A 16068-nucleotide genomic window follows, 5' to 3' on the forward strand; every position below is an offset into this window, starting at 1 on the left:
TTTGCAATCCTGAAAAAAAATGTCGAGAGTGGATCGTCATCACATTAATATACTTTGTAAATATATACACCACCTCTTAGATATAACTATATGATATCTAACGTTTTAAGGTAGAAATATCCATATTCACACTTTGTACATTTTTGTACACTTTGTAGGTTACAGTTTTGTACAATTTCTACTCTGCTAGGGGTGTAGTCGAAGCTACCGGAAAAACACCCTCCTTTTTGTTACTGCAAACAATATTCCAAACAAATCTCCATGGAAAGGTTTTGTTTTTTTAATTCATACTGTAAGGGTTCCAACACGGACTGAAAAATTTTCATCACTGAACCTGGTTTGTATTTTTCAAGTGTTTTTGTTGACATAGGCCTAATAGGCCTACTCGGGGTTCACGAAATCTAATAAGAAACTACATATAGGAAAACAGACAAAAGACTAAATAAATAAAACTGTCTTTTATCCGAATAATACGCTTAATGTGTACTATGTCGTCTCTTTTCATACATTAAAGAAACAGTATTTATGCGACTTAGCTCGGCTTGGCCCGGAGAAGGAAAACTCCCTTTTCAATAAACGCCACTAAGTCGCCATCTAGTGGTGAACTATAGTCGTTGCAGTTGTAGTCTATGAGCCTTCTGTTATGTCATCTTTCGTCCAAAATGTCCAAATGTATCCTAATCAGAAGCTAAAGCAAATATATATGCTAAAGATACACCTCACACAATGGAAAATGACCGTCTTGATACAGTCATTGATATATTAGCTTGTAATAACATGTGACCAGCCCAAAACACTTAAAGAGGCCTAATACTTGTAAGACAATTCGATAGGCCTTTTAATGTAGTCATTATAACCTGATATAATCTGGAAAGATAGTTGATCGACTTCTTTAATAGCAGGTAAATGATTTGGTCGCGAAGTCAGAAACCATGTAAACTGTATGCCTATGCAAGACTTATTAAATCGGACAATAAATTGGTCCGTTTTGCGATGGCCCGTGTTTTTGAAAGAAGCAAAAGTGCTTTTGAAAGAATCAAAATTGTTGTTAAGTGAAATCAAATAAGGAAAAGGATCAACCAGGAAAAAAGAAAACGAGCAACTGCAAAGATGAAATCTTTAATATTTTTCGATATACATGCATATTATTATTATTATTATTATTATTATTATTATTATTATTATTATAACAAAACGACGAGAGTTCACTTGTCCAGAAGCAAGATAACAACCCTGAAACAATCCATCATTTTTCGTAATTTGCTATTAAGGGTTCCAGCATTTACAAATGCCCAACATTTATTTAACATTTAACATTTATTGCAAGACGAATTCGGATTCTAGATTCACGAAACATCAATTGCATCATTTATCATCCAACTGCCTCTAAGATTAAGAATATAAATAAAATAAAGCAGGTTTTTTTTGTCTCAGTTGATCTGCAAAGCCTCTGTGGATCATGTTAAAGAAATCTATTTTCCCCAGAAGTTGTCAGCAAATAAAAATGGGAAAATATAGATTTATATCAACGTAACTATATATGCACTTGGAATTTTTATGCATATGTGATATATCTCGCCGAATGATCCTCAACGGATCATTTTGCCCGCTTTTATTTGATATTTGATTTGTATCTTATTTGTTTTTAAAATCCTTTTGAGAATACATATGCTAGACCTTTTCTGAGATCCACTGTTCTTGATGAAAAATAGCCTAAGACAGAAACGGAGACGTATCATTTTTGAAAGGGATCAAACACGTACAGAATGTGTTGCAGTCCATCTTACAGTAATGAAGAAATATGAAAGTACTGTCCGTCAGACCGATTCCTTATACGGAGTTTTCAGATAAAAAGGCGTCTCCACCAAGATCCAGTTGGTGTGTCTTAGAGAAACTATTGGGACAGCGACTCTGTGATTAAGTTACAAATGTTGGTGGATTTGGTGGAAGATGACGTTCATAAACAACATCCCAAGCATTTCACAATCATGTGACAAAATTCTGGTCAGATGAGTGTCGACAAAGGACGACAAAGATCTAAAAGATGGTGATATTTATTTATTTATTTATGAATATTTTTTCTTTCCGTTCCGCTTTCGTCCCGACATAAAATTACCCAAAACTGCCAACTCAGTCAATTAGCCAAGTGCCTCAGCGCGACAAATAGGCCAGATTAGATTCATTTACTATTTCAAGATTCGCAACTGTAAATTAAAGTGCTCATTTTTGGATTGGAACAAACTACAGGTCATAAGATAGGCCATCATGGGAAATAGCTTCCATTTGTAAAGTGACACTGATTAACGGCTCTTTTGAAAGAATATATTTTAATATTTGATTATATCCTTCATTTTTACGTACATTGTATGGGGACTAATTGAAACCATAGCAACCTTCCCCTCCCTGGTCCCTGAAATGTGTCCTCATCCATGACAACATGGTGGGCTCCAGAAGCTCTCAGAATCAGCAAAGTCGTAGAAGTACCCGGATAGAAAGGAATTGTGGTATTTGCTGCCACCCAAAGGCGAAATTAGAAACATTATATTTTTATAAAAACCCGTCTGTGCACAATAAATTCCTTCACTGTGGTACATTTAATGAGAAGGCCTTTAATATCATCTAAGAATACAGAAGGAACGCCTATTTGCTGTTAAAAAGGTGAAAGCGGCTTCACATTAAGCAATCACACCATTTACATAAAGATTTTGTCTATTCTAGTATTATGAGAATAGACTATTGTTACACGAAAGGCATCGTTTATACCCATAACCTCACTATATAGTTATTGCGGTAAGATAATTAAAATCGCGATTTTCCTAGATCTGCCATAGCACCTTTATGCTTCTACCATAACTACTGACTACCACTGATCACTACAAGTTTACGACTTTAACATATATAACCTCGTATATCCAGTGAACAGAACTATTGTATTAGACAGTGCATGTATTAGACTATAAACACCAGTAATACATTTCAAAACGTTTTTACCAACATTTATATCTGATCTGTATATATCATGAAATAATTTAATAGTTAGTTTATGTTATCATCATACAATTTATATTGCTGTATCCGCTGACGTCCATATATTTTATAGGCTACACTTTATTAACTATTTATTTTTATAAACTTGCATGTGTAATAAAAACCACTACACCTGGAACAAGATTTGAAAAAGTTACACCTCATAGGAACAATAGGCAAATTTTGTTTTTACAATAATAGCCCTACTTTTGTGTTGTTTAGAAGGTGACTGTCTGTCTTTCGACTTTCTCTGCCGTCTTCTCAGTAGATGAATCCGTAGATAAGACCAGTGTTCGTCTCAGAATGCTTTTAGCTGGAGGTTCCTTTAGTGGCAGTTGCCATAATTCATTGATGCTGGGCAGAACCAAGGGACAGCTGTTAAGTCCATACACCAACGTATTTTGTTTAAATAAACCAGTACGGATTTTTTTTAATAAACCAGTACGGAAATTTAACCAAATTAAAAAGACAAAACAAAAACACTAAGAAATGTCATGCCTCCCAACCACCACGTTCAGCAGACTAACTACACAACAGGAAGTCATCACACGTACTGGCATCTCACAAAGACTACCGTAGACACCTTACAGCTCCTGTGAAATAAATAGGGCGGCTGCGAGGATCTTTTTTTTTTTTTACAGAGCTTTGTATTTGGAAAGGTTAGGTGTAATTGTTAGTGTGTTTGTAAGAACGTCGTTGAAATCCTTGGAACCAGGTAGGTATCGCTGACACAATATACACTCCCAACATTTGTACACGGTAATCACTACCTCTGGCAAGTTCGACGTGTTTTGATAATTGAACTTGATTTGATAATTTGAGGAAACAAGTGATGTACAGTGTTTGCTCATATCTTGCTACAGCTTAAGAGTGTTTTAAAAAGCAAGCTACTTTTTAAGGTTTTTTAACGTTTTTATTTAAAATGTGTTAATTATATTTGAATGTAAAATTGGCCAATAGATCTTTGCAGGCACAGCTAGTTAGTTTAAAGAAAATGGAGCAGACTTGTGTTTTTTTTTTCCCCTTTTCTTTTCGTCTTTATTCGTGTCCGAGCAGATCCCTGTTGTGGTTGTGGTTGTGGTTGTGGTTGTGGTCAACGCAAGGACAAACAAAAACAAAACAAAACACAGAAAACAAGAATATGAGGAGGAGGTGGAGGTGGAGAAGGAGGAAGAAAGAAAAAATAGTTTATTGGGTTCCGAAGCCTTTGGCTTGAATATTCTGTTCCCCATTAGGCTGTCTGCCACACTGGATCGCGAGCAAGTGCAAGGCAAAGGTTGGGTTTGGGTTCAGTCTGCTGGCCTCGGCTACATCACTCCATCCTCCTGTAGCTCTGCTGTGTAGGCCATCGCAGAAAGAGCGTGCAGCGGGTGGCGACTCTGTTTTAGAAATAGTCTGTATGTTTTTAAAAGGTTTCTTTTGATTGCGTAAATAATTTTTTTTTTTTTTACATGTACATGAAATGTTTTCCAAATTCCTCTGCATAGGCTATTCCTATGTATGAAAAGCTACGCATTTTTTTAAAGCTGCAGCTATCCACTACAATACATCGCCGAATCAAGCCAACCGATTTGGGAAAACTTATGTTGTCCAAATTTCCGAAGATGTACAAATGCATTGCACCAGACGGAAAGCACCAGAAAATGTTACGCCATTAAACAAAAGAAGCTCCGAAGCGTCTAAGATGTACCCCTATAAAGAATGCTGTTGGCAATTTTAGATTTATCTTGTTACTGATCAACTAAAATCAAACTTACATTTTTAACATTTTCAAAACATTGAATATAATATCCCGAAATATACTGTTCAATTAACTAAAGAATTAGGACTATTGATACCAATTTTCAAGTGTTTCTAAAACCTTAGAAAATAGAACAAATTTCAAAAGAAACTAATTACACATTTTAAATGTGTCTTTCGTTAACCCATCTTTCAGGGCAGGTTTCAGATGGTTGTCCAGAGTGCTTGGGCTAGAGGTTACCCAGAATGCATAGCCTCGAGGTTTATAGGCCATGTGCTCTTTTTTGTTGCCCGTGTGAGTGCGTGTGCGTAGTAATTATTTTACAAAACCTCTTGGGACATTCCAGCAGCTTGTTATGAGATATTTTGTAAATAGTTTATTAGAACGAAAAAAAAAGCACTGCACTTGATAAAGCCAACAAATATTATCGGATCTTTGCTGTTCTTCTTGTGTATTGCGGTGTGGTTTTGAAAAGATGGAAAGGAAATATGGACAGGATGGAAAACATGAATGTAGGCTAATATTTAAATATGCTATTCAAAACGGTGTGTGTTTGGCTTAAACAAAGAGCGTGGCATCTGTATAAAGCAGGTCAAGAAGTAGGCAAAGAACAATGACAACGAATGTATTTCCAAGATGAGAGAAAGAAATGTACTATATTTGGTAAATATGTACTCTTTTCGGACTACAGGATGGTAGGCTCAGTCCAAACAATCGTTTAACCTCTGCCAAACTTTAAAACACGCTAACGCAAAGCACATACTGCTAAAACAGTAGGACTGAAGTTATACTCCCACTAAAAATGTACGATGTAAACTCTTTTACGAACAGGCCTGCTTTGCTTGGAAGTAACGTTTATTTTAAAAACAACAACACAAGACCATGCCGAATACAAATAACTCTAAATAACCTTTTTTTTTTTTTTTTTTTTTTTTTTTACAGTATATTGGCTTTACGATATTGTAAATTATCTTATATTTATATCAAATTTTTAACGTTTAATTGAAGATAAAATTATAATGATAAAACAAATACATAAAAGCTCAGTTTAACATATTACTGTCTTACCAAATATGTCAGACAGGCCTGTTGGTTCTCTTTAATCGTGCGTTACCCGTGACTTCAGGTCTAATTGAAGTTCACGAATTCCACGTAGGTGGCGTCTCATGACCATGCTCCGCCAGCCATGGTTTGATTGTGCCGACAACAGTTTCAGCTAGCTACCAAGACCACCAAACAAACGACTGTCTCAGGCTTTGAAACTAGGCTCGGTGCCTCCGAGTACTAAATCAAGCGGTAGTATAACAAAATATGGGCATTGCTCGAAGATTACACACTGACATTTCTGAAAAAAGTAGAAATAATACGGATGAAGAAAACTAATTTTAACACGAATCCTAATATTCTAATAAATTAATATAATAAATGTAACAAATTGGACTTTTATAACCTGCTTTTCCAGGGGTTGTCTTTAAGCGGATCATATCCCTCCCTGTATTACTAAACGTATACACAGGGATACTATCAGACTTCTCTGTGGAGGCCAGTGTAATTTTAACAGGGCCACAGTCCAAGTTAAAAGTTTATGGACCTAAGCCGTGTTTAGACCACTCAGTTTTGTGACTACAGTTTAAGGCCAACACAAGGCAGCTTTTTCGTAGCCGTTTTTCTGCTATCTAAAAATCCGTTGATCAAAAGTTATAATTTACATTGTATACAAGGCAAAATTGGATCATATTTTTGTCGTTCTAAGAGCCTTAGATTAAATCCATTTAAGATAACGGTGCTCGACGAAAGGTAAAAACCAGTAGTAATTGCAAATTAGTCAATATAGTAATAATACTACGAGCATTATTTTCCTGCTACATATTTACCTGCTGGATGCAGGTCGAAGGTAGCAAAAACATTTTTTTAGCCTTATACATAATCGATTGTAGTCTAGTTATTACCGTGCCATTTAATTTAAATGCAAGTAACCATGTAGTTGCATATAAGTAAACAAAGTCTTAGCAGCTACACCAAAGATAATCTGACAACATAACTAATGTTGGTGACATCCCTTAGCATTTTATACTGAAATATACCGTGAGTGGTCAAACATACATTACGTTCTAAAATAAATTTACCTTGAAAAATTATTTAACTTATATATGTCATAAAACCAACTAAGACGAAGCAAACAGGGCATTAATTTAATGGGAAAATTTGCTTTAAGCAAAGCATATACTACAGAGAAGTTGCGCCGCATTCACGAGCGCAATTAGAAATGTGCAAAACCGTATCGCCTCATTTGAAAAGAAGGAGCAGTCTGCTCACGTTCCACCAAACCTTTACAACCCGAAAAAAATCATTCTTTTGGGGGGAAATATTAGGACGGATATGCCCAAGAGAGACTGAGGCGGACAACTGAAACTTGTTATTGTTTATTGTATGTCGATCCATTCTTTCAGTGTCGTTATAAAACACAACGGTACCCCGTACATATAACCTATAGTAAATCGATAAAGTCTTTCTCGTTGCACTTGAACACTCACACATGTTGGCATACTATACTCCTAGAAGTATATGTCAATTTCTGCCCATGGTCACATGACTGGAGCTCTGTGGAATGGATGGAGATGTATCTCCACGTCACCTCACGTCTCAAAATTTCTGCTCTGCGATTCAGCTCCAAACCCACTAGAGCTCAGCTCGGCACAACGATGTGAAGCAGGACGTGGAGATGCCAACAGATTATGGATTATGATGAGCGGGTATCCGTTGGGTCTAATATGTATTTGCCTAGCTGCACTTATTACGTCTCCGGCACGGACCTCTCCAGGCTTCCTCCCTTTCTGCCCCAGACCCCGTCTTCTTGCCCCATGACATACTCGTACTCTTCGTCTAATCTCCCCCAAGTTCAGTCCGTAAGAGAGGTAACATTTAGAGACTATGCTCTTGACGCTTCCAGCAAGTGGCACCATCGGGGAAATATGCCGCACTGCTACGCGGCAGAAGATATGGTACACAGAGACTGCTTGTCTAACCCAGGAACTTTAGGAGACATGTTCTCGAAAAACAACTCGGTTGTTTACCACTCTGATCCTCGCCACACAGCCACCGTGTACGGCAGCGTGGGGAGGAACGGAGTATTGCCCCAAGCCTTCGACCAGTTTTTCGAGACAGCCTACGGGAGCTCAGAGAATCACGCCGCCGATCAAGCGACGAGCAGGACCGCTACCAAAGCTCCTCCGGTCGCAGTGTCGGTGTCCGTCTCCGAGCCGTGTCGCGAGACGGAGACAGATCGCCGTGAGGAGCCAAGTAGCCCAGAATCGTCTTCCGGTAACAACGAAGAAAAATACCCCAGTACCAGTACGTATAAAGAAAGACCAGTTATGTGAGAAAGTTTTAATCTAAGGCGCCGCTGGTAAATGTTTTATATGCTGTTTTATAAGCATATAAGGTTTATGGAGGGCCAATAGATTTACCCTAACAAAACTTTGTTATAAACACGAGATCACGTGCTTAATGTTGAAACTGGCCGTGAATGATGGGGCATTTCCTCTTTAAAGTCTTTGAAGTATTCTTCACAGTCATATCTAAAAACATCGGTGGCTAACACCGCTAATATTGAAAATAATTCAGAGCGCCGCTATAACGATCATTCACGGATCATTTTTTCCTCTTCCCTCTCGGTTGCGCTTAAAACGAGAAAATGTATTTTGCTCATCACATTTTGAATCAAACGGTAGATAAATCAAATATGTTGATGTTTCAACGACAAATGTGTTGCGGAACAAAGAACACACATTCTAGGTTGTCTGCGAATTTAGCTATCTTACAACAGTCAGTCAGTAATTTCTCTCCAGATACAGTTCCATCACTTCACATTCAGTTTCAAAAACGTAGTTTGTATATTTTCGGTTCATTTCATGAATTTCAAGGCTAATTATTTATTTATTATTTGTTCTATATTTTGTTTTCAGCTGGACAGAAAACACGCAAAAAGAGATGCCCCTACTCCAAGTACCAAATCAGGGAACTGGAAAGAGAGTTTTTTTTCAGTGTTTACATAAACAAAGAAAAAAGGTTACAGCTCTCCAGGATGCTTAACCTCACCGACCGTCAAGTCAAAATCTGGTTTCAAAACAGGAGGATGAAAGAAAAGAAGTTAAACAGGGACCGTTTACAATACTATTCTACGACCCCTTTGCTGTAGAGAAACTGGATCTCGTGAAATGTACCCTGGCATGGTTAATTTCAAGTTCGGCTGCACATTCCCGGAGCGAGCGGATCTGAAGTGCTATTCATCTGAACCTCATTTCACCATATAACCTATTGTCTGCGTGATTATTATTATTACTTCCTCGCCATTCACTCCTCATTCTCAAACAAATGTTACAGGGTTTTTGGTATTATGTAATTTTATTTTATTGATCAAGGTGTGTACTTTATGCATATTTATAAATGTGGCAATATACAGGCCTACTTTTCATAAATAATGTACGTTATTTCGTGGGCTGAGTCTTCCTGGAGGAGGGCAGGATTTAAATCTCCAGAAAGTGTCATGTAGTCTTAAGATCGCTTCTTGGTTATGGCATTATATTGGCTACATTTCTTTAAATAATGCACGCACAATTCACGAGATGTAATTCATCTGTTTAATGTTTCTGTTTCACCAAGAAACACGGTTGGATTTAAACGGATGTTCTATTACTTGAATTTTTTTTTTTTGTGGTACCAGGCCTTTTCACAAAGGTTTAAAATTTGATGTTGGAGGGTGTCTTGCAGTGTTTTGATGTACACAAACGTGTAAGAACAATGAGACGTCTGTGAAGAACACAGTGACTTAAAAGCAATAGAGGACACTATTTAAGACACCACCAAAATATATATATATATAAAAAATTCAATATATGTTTGAAGTGTCGTAGTATTTCTCATTTTTGCATATAGCCTATGTGATCAGTAGGCTGCAGGAACATATCGTTTGTATGACTTTGACATCGTTGTATAAATCGACCTCTTAAAACACAACCTGCTCTTTTTTGTTCTCCTTGTGTAGGATCAAATGTTTGATGGATATTTTTTTATTGCATCCAAGCTTTTAAATTGATTCGGAGATCAAATAGCTGCCATCATTAATGCCTCGTATCCATTACGGAACTGCCAAAAACATGGCCATAGACGTCTCAGTGAATCAAATCGGCCCTAAAACCTACTTTCTCCAGTTTCGACCTCCCAGATAACGTAATGTAAGCTGACAACACTTTGAAATCTAGAAAACAATGCAATTGTACAGCAATAAAAAATGGCTGCCTCTCACAGAAGACGGCTCGCATGTTGTGTTATTTTACAGTTTCAATGTATACCATTTAGAAGATTCGTGATCACAGGGTCACAGCCCACTACCGACGTATGCCACTCTCAGGTCTAATAAATAAAGACAATCCATGAGCTAATAATGCCTGCTTCATGCGAACACCCTGCTTTGCGCATCCTTTGAGGCTCCGCGGAATTTCGACCTAATTGCGGCACACACACCCCACCCCCACTGCTGTTGCTGTGGTAACTTGGCAGTAAAACCCGTCTTAGTCTGGAGCATTTGTAGAATTGGAGAGCGGTGCTATAAACCGTCTGAGAACCAAGGTTATTAACTGTGACCAAGAGCTCGGAAACAGCGGCTGGAATCACTGAAAGCCCGCGTTCACCGACCTTTCCGGCATTTGTCGCAGCAAGCACCATGGCATCGCGACTGGAATCCTCGGACTTTCGCGGTTCCTACAACTGCGATTTACTCCACTGGGTGGCGCCCTTCAGATCAATGTCATTGCCGAGGAATTAAAAACATACTTCCGAATGCTCCGAATGTTCCGAAGAGGGGCCATGTCCTCATGAAATTACAAAGTATTTCAGGTAAATATTCAATAATTGTTTAAAGATTTAGAGATACGTTCATTTGTGAATAATCTAAATACACAACAGTCAAGTAAAAACTGCATGTGACTCATTTAAACTCATTTAAATGGAGGGTTATCTGGCGTTCTCTGGCGTTCTCTAGGCAGGGCCGTAGACACGTAGCTAATTATGTTTCATAATGTAAGTCTATCAAGCGTTTACTCTTTAAATGGCTTATCTATACTTAAAACACCCAGAAAGGGGTAACTATCGTTGGTATCAGATAAATAAAATCTGTTTTTAGCTGCAGCATACAATGTAAGGCGTTAGATTCCAGTAGACAAAGGGGCAAAAAGGCGCAATATCTTCATATTTAACACTTTCAGTTACACATTTAGTACATTAAACGGCAGTAGTCCAGTAGACCCAGGCATGAGCTTATTCTGGGCTAAATAATTTCCATCAGGTCAGTAACGTAAAAATAGAGAAAGATGGAAAATAATGATGAAAATAAAAGGCCTTCGTTTGGACCAGTGAATGAACCTGCATCAAAAACAACCCGTCGCAAAAACAGCCTTTTACAATAGGCCTGTGTAATCACACTAAAACATTTACCTTCGCGTGTAGGGTTCATGTCAGAGATTTTGCTTTTTGGATAGGTTTTATTTTATTCTTTGTTTTATTTTTTTATTCTTTATAAAACAGTATACATATAGTTGGCTAATATCATGCGAACGTGGAGCCTATTCCCAGACGATATGTTTATCGGATAATATTTTGCAATATCGCACACAGCTGACTTTGTTATAGGAAAGTACGCCCGACATTCCCCTCACGAGTGGGGGGGGGGGGGGGGGGGAGATAGAAAAAAACCATCAAAATGCCCTGGCCAACACTTTAGCAATTTTACTTTGAGGAAAACTTACACTCAGATGTCTACATTTACAATGCATAAGTTAATTATATATTTGAACATTAACACAGACATACGGTGATACGATTAATCGTCGCATTTATAAGACTACAGGTTACAGTCTAATGTGCTGTAAAAGAAAAAATCGATATATGTTTCGATGTGTCATATTTTAGCTGTTAGCTGTAGACTAATTGATATTTTTATTGAGAGTAAAAAAAGCATGGAAGTAAGCCTCACCGAGATATTTAAGCGTTTCAGTATTCTTAGGAATGATAAATTAGTACAAAAGTGCTTTCAAGTCATTCAGGCCGAAATAATATGAATAATGCATTTTATTTTTGTCTTTATTTTTTGGACAGTAATATCGAATGTTTGGATAATACTGCCGAATATGCAGTATATTTATTACATTACAGAAAGCCTGAGTCATAAACCTAAAGCTCGTTTTGAACTTGGATGCAGTTAATAGCCTTTCTTTATAGCCACTAGAATTTGACACAATGCACTTCTTCTGCGTGCGTTGCTGGATCAATTACAGCCTACTGTATCATTACGGTTTACCATTTTATCGCTAGTTGTTTTTATAAATACGTTGCTGCTTGTTTATGTGTGGTTTAAAGGCTTTGAAACTGCCCGGCTGACATGCCAGTGACAGCGAAGGTGTCGCGTCATATTTTCATCACATGTGCTCACACCGTACGGAGAAAATTAAACCCGGGTGGATTTTATACTTATTTCGACTTCTTCTAAAAATCTGGTAGCCAGAAATGGATACTGCACAGCGGTTACGTACACACAATGGGAGGAGTCTTTGGCCTTGTTGCGTTTTAATTGGCTGTTAGCTCGCACTGAGTTGTACGGTTATCAGTAATTATATTCACCATGTTTTGCACAAGAAATGACATCCAGAAAGGGCTATCTTCTTCGCCCGTCAAATTATACCACGAAGATGTCATGCTCCGATAGCCCATCTGGAAATTCATTTTTAGTAGACTCTTTGATCAATGTTAGAGCCGAGGGAAGTGGTCACTACTACCAAAGCAGTGTCTACTTGCCACCAAGCTCCGACTACTCTTATGGACTATCTAACTGTGGGTATTTTCCCGGACTCAAACGAAACGAGAACCAAAATATGGTACCTCCATCCGGCCCATTTATACAAGGAATGGAATCGTGGTTGGAAACGTCGAGATCCTGTCGTATTGAACAACATAGCAACCAGACGGGTCCTAGGTCGTTTTCCCCCGCCATAAAAGAAGAAAACTCATACTGTTTATACGAGTCGGAGAAGTGCCCAAAAGACACAATAACCGAGGACATCTCTTACTCGAGGGTGACGCCGAGTTCGTGTCCCGCTGTTAACAACGCCAGCGTTCCTGTACCCGGTTACTTCCGATTATCCCAGACATATTCAGCATCTAAAGGCTTTCCTAACGAGCAGTCTAATTCGATTCATTTTGCTGCGCAACGCCCAGCCCGTTTTGACAGCTCGCATTCAGCCATTCCTGCAGAGACGAGCGGGAGAGAGAACGAGGAGCACCCTGCTTGCACACCATGCATCCCCGTAACAGACAAGGAGCCCCGGAGGTCACCAGCCGACCACGCCTCATCCCCAGAACCTCCTGAAAGTGGTGCAGACAGCCCGGGAAAAGCGAATAAAGGTTAGTTTTTTTTGTTGTTCTATGAGAATTTTGTAGGACTGCTGAGGTCTTAATGCAGGGGTTAACAGCAGACGCACTGAACAATTATGAACACTAAAGCTAATGCTAACTTTAAAGTTTGCTCGAAGAATGTTCAGTCTGATGATTAGATTTACGTCGCTCCCTCTGTACTTTAGAGTCGTCGAAGGGTCGACGGTTGACTGTTCCATAATGAGCGAACATTTATTAATACTATATGACGAGAAATACTGGGTCCTACTCGCCTTATTTGTTCAGTACCAGGTTTCAAGTCATTCCGTAAAAAATATGGAAATTAACCTGTTCCTGTTGAAATCAAGCAGAAAGGTGTATCCAGTAGCCGGTGTTTTGGCCAGTAATTTAGAACTTCCTAAGATGTCACACGCAGCCATAAATGATTTAGGTTTATTACAATTATAGTCATGGTAAAGTAGGCTACGTAGAGGTCTAGTGAAGGATTACTGTTAATCGTGTTTGTAGGCCCATAAGATATGCTTCACAGCCAGAGCGTAGGAAAATGCGCGAGCTGTCTGTGATTATTATCCGTTAACCCAAATTTAACATCAGATTAATAATATACATCTTCTGTATAATATTGTAAATTAGCAGATTGATTTATTACGCTGCTGAACAACTGAGCAGTTCAACAAAGCTAAATATTTTATGTAGTTATTCCTTAAAACTTTTAGAGTTTAAAGTTTATATTGCTTAAAGTGTTTTGTAAAATAGCTATTTAAGTAGCCTCGCTAAGTAAATTCAAAAGACACGTAGTTAGTTGAAAATAATAATAATATTAAGAATAACCATGAGTCAATCGGTAGCTAGCAAAACATTAACTAGATGATAAATGTTTCATTTACTAATAACATATCCTTGTACAATGTTTGAGGCTGTGCAAAATACAATATAAATAAAAATATTTAAGGACAAAATATCCTGTGAAAGTAAAATTAATCTGTTTCCACTTCCGTCTATAAATTTGGAAAATTGCGTTTAATTTAAAATATGTTCTTAATATTTACGAGGGCCACATACTTATTTCTAGTGAAGGGAGTTTTTGTGAAACTAAACCTTCTTCCAGACATTTTTTTTTTTCAAATTAGTAAATTGTTGCTTATTTATACCTTTTCCATTTTCAGCAGGAGAATCCAAAAGTGAAAATACAGCCAACTGGTTAACCGCAAAGAGTGGCCGGAAGAAGCGTTGCCCTTACACCAAGCACCAGACGCTGGAGCTGGAAAAAGAGTTCCTCTTCAACATGTACTTGACTCGCGAGCGTCGTCTGGAGATCAGTCGCAGTGTTCACTTAACGGACAGACAAGTCAAAATTTGGTTTCAAAACCGCCGTATGAAGCTAAAGAAAATGACTCGAGAAAACCGCATTCGCGAGCTGTCGGCAAACTTCAGTTTTTCCTAAGGCCTCTTGGAGATCTTTGGCGCCCTCCACCAGTTAAAAGGGTACCAATTACAAGTCGACGCTCAAAAGTGTGCATATTCAATTTGTGCAGGATACTATTGATAACTTATTGTGCGGTATACTGTTCGGGATTTTATCTGTCAGTGTATCAATTTTATTTCACATTTTTGTCGTGGTAATAGATCGTGATTATTTATAAACTGTCAAATGGACTTTTACCGGCTGCATAAAGCGTAGAAGATAAAGATGTCTAACTGACAGCTGTAAATAGGCAGATAATAGTATAAATTAACTGTACATAGTATTGCAATATTTGCATGATGTAATATTAATTACAATTAATTACAATCATTTATTCAGAAAATACTTAGGCTAATTGATTGCTCCGTTCAATCTTTTTCGGTAAACATCTAAGGGTATTCCTAGAAACTAGATTTTGTAGGTTTGTTAGGCTTACATTCTAAGCACGTCGAGATACTCACATTTTGTGTTTTCACGGCATTTTAAAGTAACTACACTCTGCAGAGAAATGTGCTATTGGCATACGCTGCCTCGAACTGTGAAATAATTAATATGTTTTTCGATCTTATACCTTAAAACGAGACTTGGAAATTGGACTGTGTGTTTCAGACTTTCCAAGATATCACGTATGTTCAAAGAAACATCATAATTGGGCGAAGCAATTATCACAAACACTATAGCGCACTGAGGCGCAGTATGGTGATCTTCAGATTAGTTTATAATTTGCTGCCAAAGAGTTGTTTTACCGTCCACTTTATGCTAATGTTAAATAGCCTACCTCTCACTCTGCATAATGGATACACTACCAATATCCCAATATTATTTCAGACTTGTGGTGTTTTAGAAATATTCTGCTGTATGTACATTTTGTGAATTCTGCTGAGAGTAGAAAGACTGGAAGCGTCGCCAAGTCCACATTTACATCTTGATAATAACGGACGCGCTTTCAGTTGCCTGTGAAATGGAGAGAAATAAATAGGATACAAATTTGATGTTTGATGTGGTGTTTTTCTAGTTCTCGCGGAAGAGAGAGAACTGCTGAGTGATTTAGGTAGTTTTATGTTGTTGGGCTCTGTTTCCTACCCCCACAACACGAAACTGTCTTAATTGCCTTGCAGTGAATTTCGGCTCGGCATCTTCCTCCACCCAGCGACCTATTGTAGTGCAAAATTAACAAAAGTCGATTTGGGTTTGGTTTAGGTATACATTAGTAAATTAATCAGCACTGTATCCTAAAATCTGCCAGCTCTAGGTGTATGCCGACCACTGCCTTGTGTAATTTGGCAGCAGGAATTATTGGAATAATGCTAATTTTGATTAGTGTTTTGCGGTAAGCCACAGCAAGGCCTCGGTTACGATCAATGCACTTTGGCCAAAGCCGTGTGCACAG

General features: G+C 38.0%; 2 protein-coding genes across 2 annotated transcripts; both read left to right on the forward strand.

Moving 5' to 3' along the window:
* Positions 1-7222: 7222 nt before the first annotated feature.
* On the forward strand, positions 7223-10067 carry hoxa11b (homeobox A11b). Its single transcript, XM_026999978.2, has 2 exons — positions 7223-8119; positions 8734-10067. The coding sequence occupies exons 1-2, from the start codon at positions 7504-7506 to the stop codon at positions 8964-8966; spliced, it is 849 nt and encodes a 282-aa protein (XP_026855779.2). The 5' UTR covers positions 7223-7503; the 3' UTR covers positions 8967-10067.
* A 550-nt stretch (positions 10068-10617) lies between these two features.
* On the forward strand, positions 10618-15670 carry hoxa10b (homeobox A10b). The gene is made up of 3 exons (XM_026999977.2): positions 10618-10663; positions 12182-13222; positions 14380-15670. The coding sequence occupies exons 2-3, from the start codon at positions 12460-12462 to the stop codon at positions 14655-14657; spliced, it is 1041 nt and encodes a 346-aa protein (XP_026855778.1). The 5' UTR covers positions 10618-10663; positions 12182-12459; the 3' UTR covers positions 14658-15670.
* Positions 15671-16068: the final 398 nt, after the last annotated feature.

Source organism: Electrophorus electricus, chromosome 10 (assembly GCF_013358815.1).
Source record: "Electrophorus electricus isolate fEleEle1 chromosome 10, fEleEle1.pri, whole genome shotgun sequence".
Lineage (NCBI taxonomy): Eukaryota > Metazoa > Chordata > Actinopteri > Gymnotiformes > Gymnotidae > Electrophorus > Electrophorus electricus.